Source organism: Buceros rhinoceros, unplaced genomic scaffold (genome assembly GCF_000710305.1).
Source record: "Buceros rhinoceros silvestris isolate BGI_N320 unplaced genomic scaffold, ASM71030v1 scaffold34232, whole genome shotgun sequence".
NCBI classification, from domain to species: domain Eukaryota; kingdom Metazoa; phylum Chordata; class Aves; order Bucerotiformes; family Bucerotidae; genus Buceros; species Buceros rhinoceros.
The window spans coordinates 463-13,747 of NW_010401212.1; the positions used below are offsets into that span (position 1 = coordinate 463).

Consider the following 13,285-nt stretch of genomic DNA (forward strand, 5'->3'; position numbering starts at 1 on the left):
TTGGGATCAGGTATGGCTGGAGAGTCCAGCGAAGGCGTGCAAGAGGTGCAGCACCCGTCAGTGCCCAGATGTGATTAAACCGAAAGCTGTCACAGGCCAGCTAGCAAAGGAACAGCCGTTGAACTCATGCTGCCTGCGTGATGCAGCCACGCGCGTCTGTCCGTGCAGCTCCTAGATCTCCGTGTGGTCCTCTCGTGACCTCTCGTCACCCTCATGACCCAGTCCTCAGACAGACTGACGGTTCCCATTTTTGCTCTGTAACCTGTCTAATTCTGCTTTACACGTCACCAGCTATGTGGCGGGACCCTCTTTGCCGCGCTACGGTCGGCACGGCTGAGCGAACAGACAGGCAGCTGCTCTGTCTGCGGCACGGCACTGAAACTGTCCTCTGACCTCGTCCGTGGCAGCACGGTCAGCACGGAGCCCCCAACAATGGTGGCATGGAGACATGTGAAAAGACTATTCAGCGTGTCTTCAATTGCTCATTTGTCCGTCTCACACACCAGTGACTTGCAAACGGCAAAAGCCACCCAGATGTCATTCATCTTCTGGCTTGCCTACCCAAGGAGAAAATGGAACCGGCTCCAGCGTCTTCCTGAGGAGATTTACCAGGTCATGAATACAAAGTGCCACCTGCCTCCGGGGTCAAGAAGCATTTGCATATTGCATATCACAAAATAGAAGTGACCGTCCAGCCAAGCTGCCAAAAAGAGACTGTAATGTGTAACATGGTTTGGAGGGACGTGAGCCAGCTAGTCTGATTCATCAAATTCTGTTTCTCTCACACTAAACAGGAACTTTATACTTTCAACCTCTGACGCAACCGTGCTCCATGTTGCAACAGACGGGACAAGCTTTGAAAAAGTCATGGAAGAGGCGAAGCAAGCTGTGAATGCCATCGCCTGTCACCCCCGGCAGGCGCTCCTTGCTGTGGGGAGTCGCTGTGGGCTGCTGAAGGTGTGGGACTACCAGCAGACCACGTACCTCGTTAGCAGGATATTCCCCGAGGCCGGCGTCCGGTGCTTGTCCTATGACCCTGAAGGTATCCTGGCCTCACCACCCTCCCTGTGTGCGAAGCGCTGGGCTTCCCGGAAGGAGCGATGGTGTCATGAGAGGTTTCTGGCGTGCTTTTCAGGTTATTTTCTGGCTGCTGGTTTTACTGATGGAAGCGTTTACGTCCTTGATGCCATTTCCCTTCAGTCCAGCTGCAAAGAGTTCAAGTTCTCACGTGGTCCTGTGACTCATATCGGCTTCTCTCATGATTCTGAGTACCTTGCAACTGCCGTAAGCTTGTTTTCTCCTCTCAGAGATTTACACGTGCTGCTCATGGTGCAGCTTTTAGTGGGACTGGGAATCACAGGTCATTCTGCGAGGCATGGCAGAGCGAGTGATGTGGAGGGCTGTCGCTCTCCGGGAGCTTCGTGACTCTGAAATGCTTTTCCTGGCTTGAAGAGTCATTCTGTAAAAACGTCACCAGTCACAGCCGCTCCTGTGCACAGACCTGCTGCTGGCAGTGTCCCATCACTAACTTGAGAGACAAGCCTCAGCTCGACATCATCTGTAGAAGGGGCTGGAGCTGGGATTTCCTCCTGGCTGGTGCCCCGCAGTGGGGGTTGTTCCCTTGGTCCCACACCTTGCTGCAGAAGGGTTGAGGCAGCGTTGAAGCAGTTTGGCACAGAAGCTGCAGCAACTGGTGATGACGGGACGGTGGGTAATGGCTTTAAACTGAAAGGGAGTAGATTACGATTAGATGTAAAGAAGTTCTTCACCATGAGGGTGGTGAGGCACCAGAACAGACCACTCAGAGAGGCTGTGCATGCCCCATCCCTGCAAGCATTCAAGGCCAGGCTGGATGGGGCTCTGAGTCGAGCTGCTGTAGTGGAAGGTGTCTCTGCCCTTGGCAGGGGAGTTGGAACTAGATGATCTTTAAGGTTCCTTCCAACCCAAACCACTCTATGATCTGCACAAAGAAAAAGATTCCTTCTTCATGCACGGATGCCAGGGCAGCAGGGAGCATCTTCCTTGTGATTTCTGGGGAGTCATTGAACTCAATTTACTGCCCCTTTGCCACAGGAACATGGCAGGGAATGTCCTCCAGCCAGCCAGGGTGTTCCAGCCAGACCGAGGACTGCTGCGGTGCTGCCCTTTGGGAGCAGCTGCCCAAATCCGTCCGACCTCTTGTTTTATCCTGGCCATGACTCTGACCGTGCTGGTGAGACTCACAAAACCAGGAGGGCTGAGCTAAGCCTGGAGGGGATGTGCCGAGCCGCCTGCTGCCAGCCAGGGGATGTCTGTGGGGATCACGGCTTGCTGACCTTTGCGCTGTCGTTCCAGGATGAGAAATACGCGGTGACTGTTTACAAGAGAGTCCGGCAAAATGGGAGCGGATGCTGGGAACACCTAGCAGGGCTGTATTCCCACTACAAACCCATCCGGAGCATCCTCTTCGGGGTCCAGTTAGAGAGCGACGAGCCCAGGCTGCTGAGCCTTGGGGAGGACCGGCAGCTGGTAGGTAGCTGTGGGAGTCTAAAGGGCAGTGGAGCTTTGCGGTTAAACTGGGAGGCTGGACAAGGGCATTGAGGGGGGCTCGGTCTTTGGTTCTACAGCTCCTGAGCCTCTTCCCACGAACTCCATCACAGAGGGTTGTTTCTCAGCCCAGCCCCAGGGCAGATCTGCCCAGGGTTCAGGGGTAAATCTCTGCTGCTGTGGGCTGCTCACCCCAGCTGCTGCGGGAGATGCTAGATCCAGTTAAGCCACAAGGTCCAGGGTGCTGGCAGACCACAGGGGAGTTGCTGTGTGTCCTTGTCTTCCCTCCAGGTTGAATACGACCTGAACAGCAGCAGCAAGGACCACTTGGTGGTCTTGCACAGGGACCGGGTAGAGCAGATTGCTGTGCCCCTATGCTTGGCCTGGTACCCACAGCTCAGCACCGAGTCCTTTATCCTCACTGCCAACAACTGCTACAAGATGAAGCTCTACAACACGACAACCAAAATGTGCAGGTAGAGGAGAGATTCATGCCTACCACTGCTGGGAGCCCCATCCTGACTCTATGTTCTCCTCTGTTTAACGCCTGCCCTGCTCCCACCCATGAGCATGTGTTTGCCCATTGTGATGCAGATCTTGGGATGGCTTTAGCATCCCCCAGGTTGCTTCATCCTTGTGTCCACACTGCTGTTCACTAGCGTGTCATCTGGCAAGGCTGGGGCTGCAGGTGGGTCTCGGTGTGCCCAGCATGTTGGACTTGAGATGCAGCAATGGGACATCAGCTAAAGAGACCGGAGCCCACACAAGCAAAGCCTGACGACTGAATGATCCTGGAATGCTGAATTCCTCTCTTAGCCCCAGTGTGGTCCCTTCCAGCCAGGGGCCCTGTCCTATCCTGTCCTCTCAGCCAGCAGTACAATGCCTTTGCACCCACCACACCTCCCTGCATCTGCCCATCCTTGTGCACAGCAGCTCTTCAGAGGGGGGAAATGTTCTGTAAGCCCTGGAACAGATGAAAATGTTGTTTGCCTTTTAGAAAGACCCTTCTGGGACCAACCTATGGCTCCCCATTGGAAAAGATACAAATCCTCCCAGCAACAAGCCCTGCAGACCCCCAGAAACGCTACCTGGTGTACATTACAAAGGACAAGGTAGGGAGCCCCACCTGCCCCTGCTGTACAGGAACCCCCAGCTTGTCGAGGTGGTGGTCCTGGGGGGAATTTCACTGCAGACAAAATCACGCGTAGGCTGGTCCTGCCCGAGAGCTGTGTGAGCTCCTGGGAGGAGGATGCGCGACTGCCCCAGCGTGCAGCGTTCCTGTGGGACCCCTCTTTTCCTACAGGTGGGCTTGCAGATTTTGCCTGTCGACGGCAACCCCCACAAGTCCTCAGCTTTCATCTGCCACCCGGATGGTGTCTCTGACCTTGCTAACTCCTATGATGGACGCTACGTCTTTACAGCAGGGGGAAACGACTGCACCGTTATGAAATGGGAGGTCAACCTAAAGTGAGTACCACAGGAAGGAGAAAAGACTTGTCATGGTTTCTACAGCTGAAGCAAGTGTGCCTCAGCATCTGCACTGAGAATGGGGCTTTTGACCTAAAAGGTCTCTGTTTGTGCCCAGAGGACTTAAAGCCAGGTGTCCCAGTTATTTCTGCACTTATCTCAGTGTACAGGGTGGTGCTGCTCCGATGGGGCAACACCGCAGGGTGCTGCAGGAGGAGAGTTTCTCTGCAGGGCTCTCTTGAGCATGGCTCCTTTTGGGGCAGGTGACAAAGCCCTGCGGATTCATTCTCCTTCCACAACACCATGTCCATGACCAGGCCAACAAACTGTGTCTGCCAAGGAGGGGTTACAGGGTGGAGGACAGGTCCCGGTACTCCTGCAAGCAGGAGATCCACCGCTCGATGGGAGGAGCAGGATTTGAGACCGGCAGCATTTCTGCTCACCCTGGGGACTGCCAGCTCCTGGACACACAGCCTGCGACTGGGTGTATTCATAGCGGAGCCGCATGTCCTCTGTTCACACAGGCTCTCCAAAAGCCCTAGTCCAGCACCTGCACCTGCTCAGCACGGTGGGCATGTCCCACGCTGGGGATGGTGGCATGGCAGCGGGGTCAGACTGGATCGCGCCGGACTCGTCAGTCCTGGCCAGTGCGATGGAGGATTGCTGGAGTCGGGCAGGGGGTTGGAGGAGCTGCAGGTGGAGCATTACGGGGGGGCTGCTGATACCAACGCGCTCTCCAAATGGGATAGGCCAGCATTTGCTGGGAAAACCCCCTGCATTTGAAGACTGGATTTAGGACAAGCTACCTTAATCCTATAAAGCTTTGTTACATGAGTAAAGGGACTGCAGTAAATGGGGTGGCTGCTTTTGCAAACGAGGATTTCCAGGCTCTGGCCCGGAGCACCAGTGACAAATCCTGCCAGGCTTCCTCTGCCTTCCTCTGCAACGTGCCATGTCCCTCTGCCAGCTCCCTCGGGCGGCGGTGCCAGACGCGTGCTCCCCCGTGGCAGGCGGGTAACGCGGCGAAGGCAGGATATATATTTTGGTGCCTGTGCGTGTCAAGGATCCAAGCTGCTCATTGCAATGCACATGCAGGGCAGAGCGCTCTTCCTGCATGAGCCTGGCTGTGGGCGCCCCAAAGATACAGGTGTGCATCAAAAGGGAGCAGGCAGCTGCCCCCTGAAAACTGCCAGGCCAGCGCGGAGCAGCTCCACCTTCACTCTTCAAGGACTGCAAAGGGAACACAGCTGCGTCAGAGCTGAAAAAGATGGAAGGTGCTGTGGCTGGGTGGTTTTTATCCTGCCTGTCACCCTCCTAGCACAGAGCACATCTCCTGGGTTCTGGCAAATGCCACAGCAACTGGCTGGTAGCCCTGGCTCCTGGTTTTGCCTTTTGGAGCGCTCCTGTGGAACACCGTTGCCCCTCACCTTCCCAGGACAAAGGCTTGATGGCTAAGACACGTGCTGGCCATGCGTAAAACATTTCTCGCAGGTACTGCTTGCTCGGAGGAAAGGCCAAAGGGTGCTGAGCCAGCTCACCTCCATGTGCCAGAACAAAGGAAACCTGGGTGGGAAAGCAATGGGCTTATTTATTTTCTTTTCCACTTTGTGTGGCTTAAGCAGTCGGGGGTCAGAATAAGCGACATTTTAAGGAAGGCATTAGAATATAAATGATCCTTCTTTATAATGGTTGGCCAGCATCCAGGCAACGTTGAATTTCTATGTAATTTGTTTTGGGAACGAAGCTCTTGATGAGCTAATTATCATTTTATTGCTGCTTCTGGCATCTTGTGCATCTCGACTGTGTTTAATACCCAAGTAACTTAATTATGAAAAAAGCATGAAGGTTGCAAAAAACCCAGTGGAGGCAGCAGCAGCGCTACAGAGGTACGAGCGAAAGCCATGGCTCTGCTGCCAGGCGCGGGGTATTATGTGGCAATACCATGCCATGATTGCACTGCCAGGCTTGGTTTCCTTTTTCACCCCCGCAAGCCGAACGGATTCTTTCAGCTCCAACTGCCCAGGAAATTGAAACGAGGAGGTGGCACCCAGACGCTTTCAGTTTGGGGTAGCCTGCACCTGCGAGAGCCCCCCGTCACAGCAGAGGAAGGAGTGTAATGGGCTGTGCTGAGTTATTGGGGAAGAATGTGTTAGATCAAGGAGCAGGGAGCTTAGGTTTGTGTGGTTTATTGCAAGGACCAAGCCTCAGCCCTCTCTGCATGCTCCAAATGCTGATCTAGCTAATTCATCTCCCTCAATGTCTCTATAAGGAAGCAGAAAAGCTAAATGCCAGACACCAAGCTCAAGTCCATGGAAAAGCTCCTGGCTGCCCGCCCTGTGCTCATTCCACTAAACAAGAGGACCATTCACTAATAATTAATTCCCACACTGTGCTATTGTATGTAAAACCTGGGTAGGAAATATTGCCGCAGAAGTGCAGGCTGATGATAAAATAGTACACGGTTCAAGGCAATGCTTTTCTTCCCTGAATTCTGAGGCCCAGGGGTTTTATTTATTTATTGAAAGTGTCTGTGAGCAAGGACTAGAAAGGGAAACGTGGAATCTCTCCTCACATGAACCCTTCCTGTACTTTCTTTTCTCTGCTTCTGCCAGTGCCTTGGATGCTGCTGCTTCCCTGGGTGGGAAGGACTTGACCCCATTCTACAACCTTCTGGATGACGGCAGAGAAGGCGAATTCTTCAGGGTAATTCTGCTCCTCACGTCTGTCCACATCTGGTTGGAGTTTAAGATCCATTTATACAGGCCTGACACTTCTTTATTCTCTGTCCGGCTCGCCCTTGACAGCAATCTCATTGATGTGCCTGTTAGTAAATCCTAACAGAAGCCTTATCTTCCGCGCCCGTTGGTGACAGAACCTCACGGTGTTGCGTTTGAATCCCTCGCAGGAACTGGAAGACTATTTTTACTATGTGCAGCTGCGCAGCCATGGTATCGACACGCTGGAGACCAGGCAGGTGTCAACGCGTATTCTCTTGGAGGAAATTCCTTCTGTAATGAGAGCAATGGGGTTTTATCCATCAGAGGAAAAGGTTGGTCTGTTGTTTTTATCGCTGTTGTTAAAAGAGCAAGACTGATTGTATTTACCAGCTGCCCCAAGGGCCAGGTTCTGACCGTTGTCGTGCAGGATGGCTCCGAAGTATATCTGCTGGCTTTCAAGGTGCTGAACCTGGTCTGCATCGATGGTCAGAACCTGGCAGCAAATTCCCCCCAAAGTAAAGATTCCTCACTAGAGAGTTGGGCAGCCTCAGGGGCCGGCTGAGCAGAACCGGAGCCTGATGGTTCAGAAGTGTCCAACAAAAGATGACCTCAGGGTCTTCCTGGAGGTGGAAACCCACCACTGCCGAGGTGGGTTTCTTCAGCAAGTGAACTGAGAAAGCTGAGGAATGGCTCTTCCTTCAGCTCCCAAGGGCAGCATCTTCCAGCATTTTAAAATCCGTGGGCTAAAGCACCTTGTGTGCTTTGGTCTCTCCACGACTTCAGCTCATGGTGGAGCTGCTTTACATGCAGCACGTGGTTGGTGGGCCATGGGCTGAGTCCCTCCAGGTCAGATGGAGACTTGGCCAGAGCATCCTACATGTGTTACCAGTGCGGCTGGGGATGCCCAGCTCCACGCGATCACTCCTTTGGGCAGTGACAGAGGCTCTTTTTCTTGTTCTGCCTGGGACTGATAAAAGAATGATTTTAGATGGAGACAGCAGCTTTTATTCCCACGGAACTTAAAGCTCTTTCATAACTGATGAACTCTGCAGAAGCTCTTTCTGAGCTTGACTTGCAGGTTGCAGCAGTGGAGCTTGCTATCAAACATTTCTCAAGAGCTTTTTAGCTTCAAATTTTACAGCAGACAAGGACAACTGATTTAATAAGGGTGCTGCTGCTTCCCCTGTGGTGGCTGCTTCCACAAGGCAGTTTGTATTGTACACAAACCTCATTCGTAATCTTGTAACATGGCAAAAGGGTAGTTAAAGCACATATGAACAAAAATAAATTACTGAAGCTGATGCAAGGAGATTTAAATAACGACCTCTCTGCACCAGCCGCAGCCCTTCAATGCAGGAGGGGGTTCTCCCAAGGGAAGGAGAACATCACTCTGCTCCCTTCGTCTTGCAGCGGGGGAGGCCGTGTTCACCTCTGCCATTGCACAGGAGCCACACAGGCTGCTGAGATGGTGCTGTGAGTCAGTGCCACCCCATCTGCCCAGGCGTACTCTCCGCCAGGAGAGCCAGCGGGAGGGAGGCAGGACCTTTGCCGCAGCCACCACCTCACAGACTTGCTTTGGAGCCCACGCAACCAGTAAATGTTCGTCGAGCCAGGACTGCTTCACCCTTGTGTCGAGCTGTGGTGTTATCCCCTTGTGCTCTGTTAGATCTTTTCCTCGGGTTATTTTGTTTTCATCTCTTGGGGACAGAAAGAACATTTCCCGTGGGAAATGCCTCTGGAAGAATAGCTGTTACCTCCCCCCACCCCAAACCAGAATGAAAACAGCATTTCAGGCACGGAAACAGAGGTGCTAAGCTGTCGTGAAACCAGGCAACCCACAGTCTGCTGCTCAAAGCAGGCAGGACCGTACTAAAATCCAGAGAGAAAGTTCCTCTCTCTGGAGTGTTTTAATACAGGCAAAGCAGGAGGGAGGAGAGGCAGCTCGGGCTTTTGGGAATCGGTGTTTTTCTTTTGTAGTTCAGTGAGGCTGATACAAAACCTAATCCCACATCAGCCAGAACTGAATGAAAATGACTTCTCTTGCCTGCCGTGACATTCGCTACAGGAAAAATAGAAGGCTGAGATTTCCCTCTTCCCCGGGCTTCATTCAGTGGAAAAACTTGTGACACAAGGACAAAGGCCCAAGGCTGAATGCAAAGTCCTCCCCAGGGAGATCTTGCATCAGCTTCCCTTCCCAGGGAGCCGCAGCTTGGTATGTGTTGGCACGGGGAACTCTCCTGGCGTTTCTCTGCTGCCTGGGTATCTCCAGAGGGGCTGTCTCTCGGAGCAGGAGCACAGCGAAGGCACGGAGCAGGTCCAGCCGTTCGGACACACATCTGCACAGCTGCCAGCTGGGATGACTCCCAGCAGCGGCCTTCAGGAAAGCCACCCGTATCCAGCACGGCCGGTGATCCAGCTGTGCCAGATGTCAGCCCCACTGAGCAACTTCCAAACTCGGCTCGTGCAGCGGCAGGACTGCCCCAGATGTGGGTCTGGCCAGGGAGGGAAGGATGGCTTGTGGCGGGCAGGGTGTGTGTAGGCTCTGCGCAGCCTGGTTACGTGGGGACAGTCATGCATGTACTTCCGTAGCGGGGTGGCGTATTTACTGGTTTGTGGTTCGCCAGAGTGTCCCCAGAGTGGAGACACAGCTGTAGCAAAGGCACCAGCTGCAGAGTCACCGGGCACCTATTGTAAGAAAAAGAAGGAAATCCAAAGCAACTAGGTTTTGCTAGCCCCATCCTTACCCAATATCGTCGTAACAGCAAGCACGCAACCGTCAGGCATGTTCTGCGCTGAGCTGCTGAGCGCTAGCGTGTTACTGGGATATGGTCATGGTGACTGTGGTGCCAGGAAGTGCGTGATTATGGTACCTTGGCACATGAGATCGTTATACATTTTCTTTTTGAAGAGCATCAGGCCAGTTTACAATCTGTCTTGTCTTGATCTTTAGATTGAAGAAATGATAAATGAAGTAAAATTCAGCAAGTATGTGGATACTGGAGAACAAGTGACAAAAATCAATTTAGGGGATTTTATCAAACTTTATATAAATCATCGACCTGCGTTTGGCTTGTCAATGAAAGAAATACAACGAGCGTTTCAGGTTCTTGGTTATGATAATGAGAATGGAGACAAAGTTATCGACAGAGGAGACTTACTGTTGCTGCTTCAGTGCAGAGGTGAGTTATTTCTGTTCTAATATTAGTTTTATGCTTGCTAGTTCTGCCTTCAATTTCGGAATGTATTCACTGCAGCAAAAAATTAATCTGGCACCACAGCTCGGTAACGGGGGCAGGCGTGTGGAGCCACCTGTCTTAAGACTTTAAAGTGAATAATCACGTCTGTTGTCTCAGTTGCACTTTTACTGCTCTGGAAAGCTCTGCTGGCCTGAGGTACCTTGTCTGTCAAACGATGAGTATGGATCTTGGCAAATTGTATCCTTCTTCCAGTGTACCCTTATCGGAACCGTTGCTTGCTCTTCCAGTCAGACAGGCTCCAGAAAGGTACTGTAATACCGAAAAAAAAGGTGGACAAGAAAGGAGGGGTGAAATTGGTCAGTCCTGGACTGAATCTGTGTGTGAAAGGCTGAGAAAGGGGGATGGTTTATTCCAGCTGGATCAGGGAGACCACTGTAAAGCTGTGTATAAATAGGCAATGCCGTAGAGAGGTAAATGATGAACCTCTGTTGTCTTGCTCCTCCTGTAGAAGCAGGGAGCACTTAGCGGGGCTAAGCAGCACAACAGGAGAAGGGAAATGCTGGTTTACTCAGTGCCTCACCTGGTAAAACCCCTTGCCACGAAGATCCTTGGAAACCAAGGATTCGACCAGCGTGAGTTCTTTGTAGGGATGGTGTGAACATCCATAAATAGCTACATCAGCGTGAATAGTTTCCTAACAGATCTATAAGCTTGTGCTTCAGGGCATGAGCCAGCCACTAACTGGGAACAAGTGCCATGTCCAAGTTATTCCAAGGTACTAGACCAAGACCTTCCTGCACCTTCCTCTGCCTCCTCTGTGAGGAAATGGCCACAGCCACGGACTGTGGGGCTGCCCTGTGCCAGGAATTCCTCGGTGGGAAGAGAAGCTCAAGCCCTGCAAGTGCGGTGTAGCTTAAAGAGCCTTCTGCATCAGAATTTCTCTCTTTGATAAATCTTTTTGCCCAAAACACAATATGTAACAACAATTTTCCTTGGGATCAACATTTTCCTGCATTGGGATGATGTGTTTTGATTGCCAATGTGTGTATCTCAGAGAAACCAAACCCTCTTTCAAACAGTCCTTGTTTTGTTCGTACGCTGTTCGTGTTCGGGTTGTCTCCTCGCTTTTGTGCTAATGACACCGTAACCCACGAGGCTGGTGTTGCTTTGCTGTGTGCAGGAGAGCATATGACAGAGGACGAGCTGGCACAGTGTCTGACCACCCTGCTGGGCAGTCATGCTGGAGGAGGAGGTCCTGAACTGGACACCTACGACCCCTCAGGTACAGGATTAGTATTCCGCACAGCGCAGAAGCAGGATCGCTTCAATTCCCAAACAGAGTAATTTAAACTGCAAACCCATCACCCCGTTAGGCCAAGAGCTGTCAAAAACGCTCAGGCAGGATGGCAAAAATAGTCACAGAGCTATAGATTGTCCTTCATCCATGCAGCAGTTGCATGGGTGTATCTGAAAATAAATGGACAGTGAAATCTAACGGGGACCTGACAAGATTACATTGCTGTTTGTCTGCTGGCTTGGAACTGAAATTAAAAACACACAGCGGAGGGTTTATACGCCAAAGCCCACAGGCGAAAGGAATCCTACAATATGGAAATTGCAGTGTTGATTTCATCCGGGCGGCAATGCCCATTGTGACAGAGCTGTTGATAACTACCACGTTCATCCGTAATTTATGTCCCAGTCTACACCAGCCTAGAACAGCAAATCGCGGCGTTGTTTTCAGCCAAGCGGCATTCATTGCCCATTGTAATTGGAACTGCTGGCAAGCGCCAGTCTCTGTGTCGTTCATGTCCCAGTCCACACCAGTCCAGAACAGCGTCTGGTTAGGGCTGTTGGCAACGGGCTGCACGCAGCGAAGGTGCAGCTCCTGAAGAGAAGTGCCTAGCGCTGCAAAGCGGCTTAGGAATCCCTGGGTTCTTCGGGGTTTTCATGATTACTTTGAACGTCTTTAAAAGCGTTCCCTCCACTTACTGCTGCTCGTGAACGCTGCCGCTCCAGAAAGCCATTTTTACATGGCTTGTGTAAAGTGTGTAATGTGTGTAACGTGTGGTGATGTTACTGCTCTCCAGGTGCAGCAGCTTTGACTGAAGAAGAAATTCCAGCAGAAATCACAGCAGAGATATTCGCTGCTGACATTCTTGGCTTACCTATTGCCGAACCAGAAAACAAGAACACGAAAAGAGGGATGAGCCTTTGATCTACGAAGACTCAGAACCATACCTGCCACCAAGTTTTCTACTCGTTCCTACTCTCCAGTCTCCTCGGACACCTGCAAGATTTCTATTTTGTGTTAATTACAAAGTAAAGGTCACATAGTTTCATATTAATTGAACTCAAGCATAAGCCCCCAGTTTAGCACAGGCCACAAATCTGTGGGATCAAACCCATGTGGGGAAACACCAGGGTGGCTGTAAAGGACAAAGCAGTAGTTGCCGCACTGTCTTCTTGCATTGGCCACCCCACCCTTGGCTGGAACCTTCCAAGAATTCATTTGGGGTGGGTTTATGCCATGTTTCATTACATTAAGACGGTATTTGTTTGTGAAACCTGACAGCAAAAGAGCAATGTAAAAAGTATTGTATTGACTAAATACATCGACAAACACAGTGTACAAAATGCTTGGATGGCTCCGAGCGGATTTGTAGTTATAAATCCACCGGACCTCAGCAGAGGAAGGAATTCCGTGGTACACATTAAACCCGGGTTTCCACGCTGGCCTTTAAAACTCCCTTTTTCTTTCCAAAAGCAGCAGTTCCAATTAGTAGAGCAATACCAACGGGACGGCATCTCGCTGTGTTTGTGTAAACAGCATAATGAGGCTGATATAAGTTGCTGTGGAAAGATCAGTGAAGTGCTGTTGAACAAGCTTCCTCCTTTACATCATCCTCAGCATCAATTTGAATAATAACGTCGGCCCTCAAGAAGCGCTCCTGTCAGTGGCAGTGTTTGTTAAACAGAGCTGGCTGCTAGTACCCTGAGAGTACCTGTGAGCGCACGGTTAGCACGCACAGCCGGGTGTGCGCTGGGTGCAACCGGGTGCAGTGGAGGAGTCTGGCCGCACCGTGACTGCAGCACGCCGGGGATGTGACAGGAGGAGTTTAAAGCAGAGCATCGCTTCGTGTGTAACTCTAACACAAAGTGTCTAACTCGTGTCTAACTCGTTTACCGAGATGTTCATGTACCTCTGTGAGCTGGTGTCGGAGGAGATGCTCTGCTCAATTCCATGGAAATCACTGCAACTGAGAAACCTTATAATCACTGCAAAGGAACAATACGGATTTATTAAGTATCCTGTTTTGCCTAGCAGGGCGCGTGGCCAGGCCCCGCACTCAGGATCTGCCATAGTGTCACCGCCAC

The 13,285-nt window shown here is 51.6% G+C and overlaps 1 protein-coding gene across 1 annotated transcript; it reads left to right on the forward strand.

Moving 5' to 3' along the window:
• Window positions 1-794: 794 nt before the first annotated feature.
• WDR66 (WD repeat domain 66) lies at window positions 795-12,125 on the forward strand (the record flags this gene model as incomplete). The annotated part of the gene is made up of 11 exons (XM_010132200.1): window positions 795-1,042; window positions 1,136-1,284; window positions 2,335-2,508; window positions 2,818-3,002; window positions 3,524-3,638; window positions 3,830-3,993; window positions 6,606-6,696; window positions 6,899-7,042; window positions 9,661-9,889; window positions 11,088-11,189; window positions 11,998-12,125. Coding segments are annotated over 11 exons (1,729 nt in total), but the record flags the coding sequence as incomplete, so codon positions are not given.
• Between the last annotated feature and the right edge of the window lie 1,160 nt (window positions 12,126-13,285).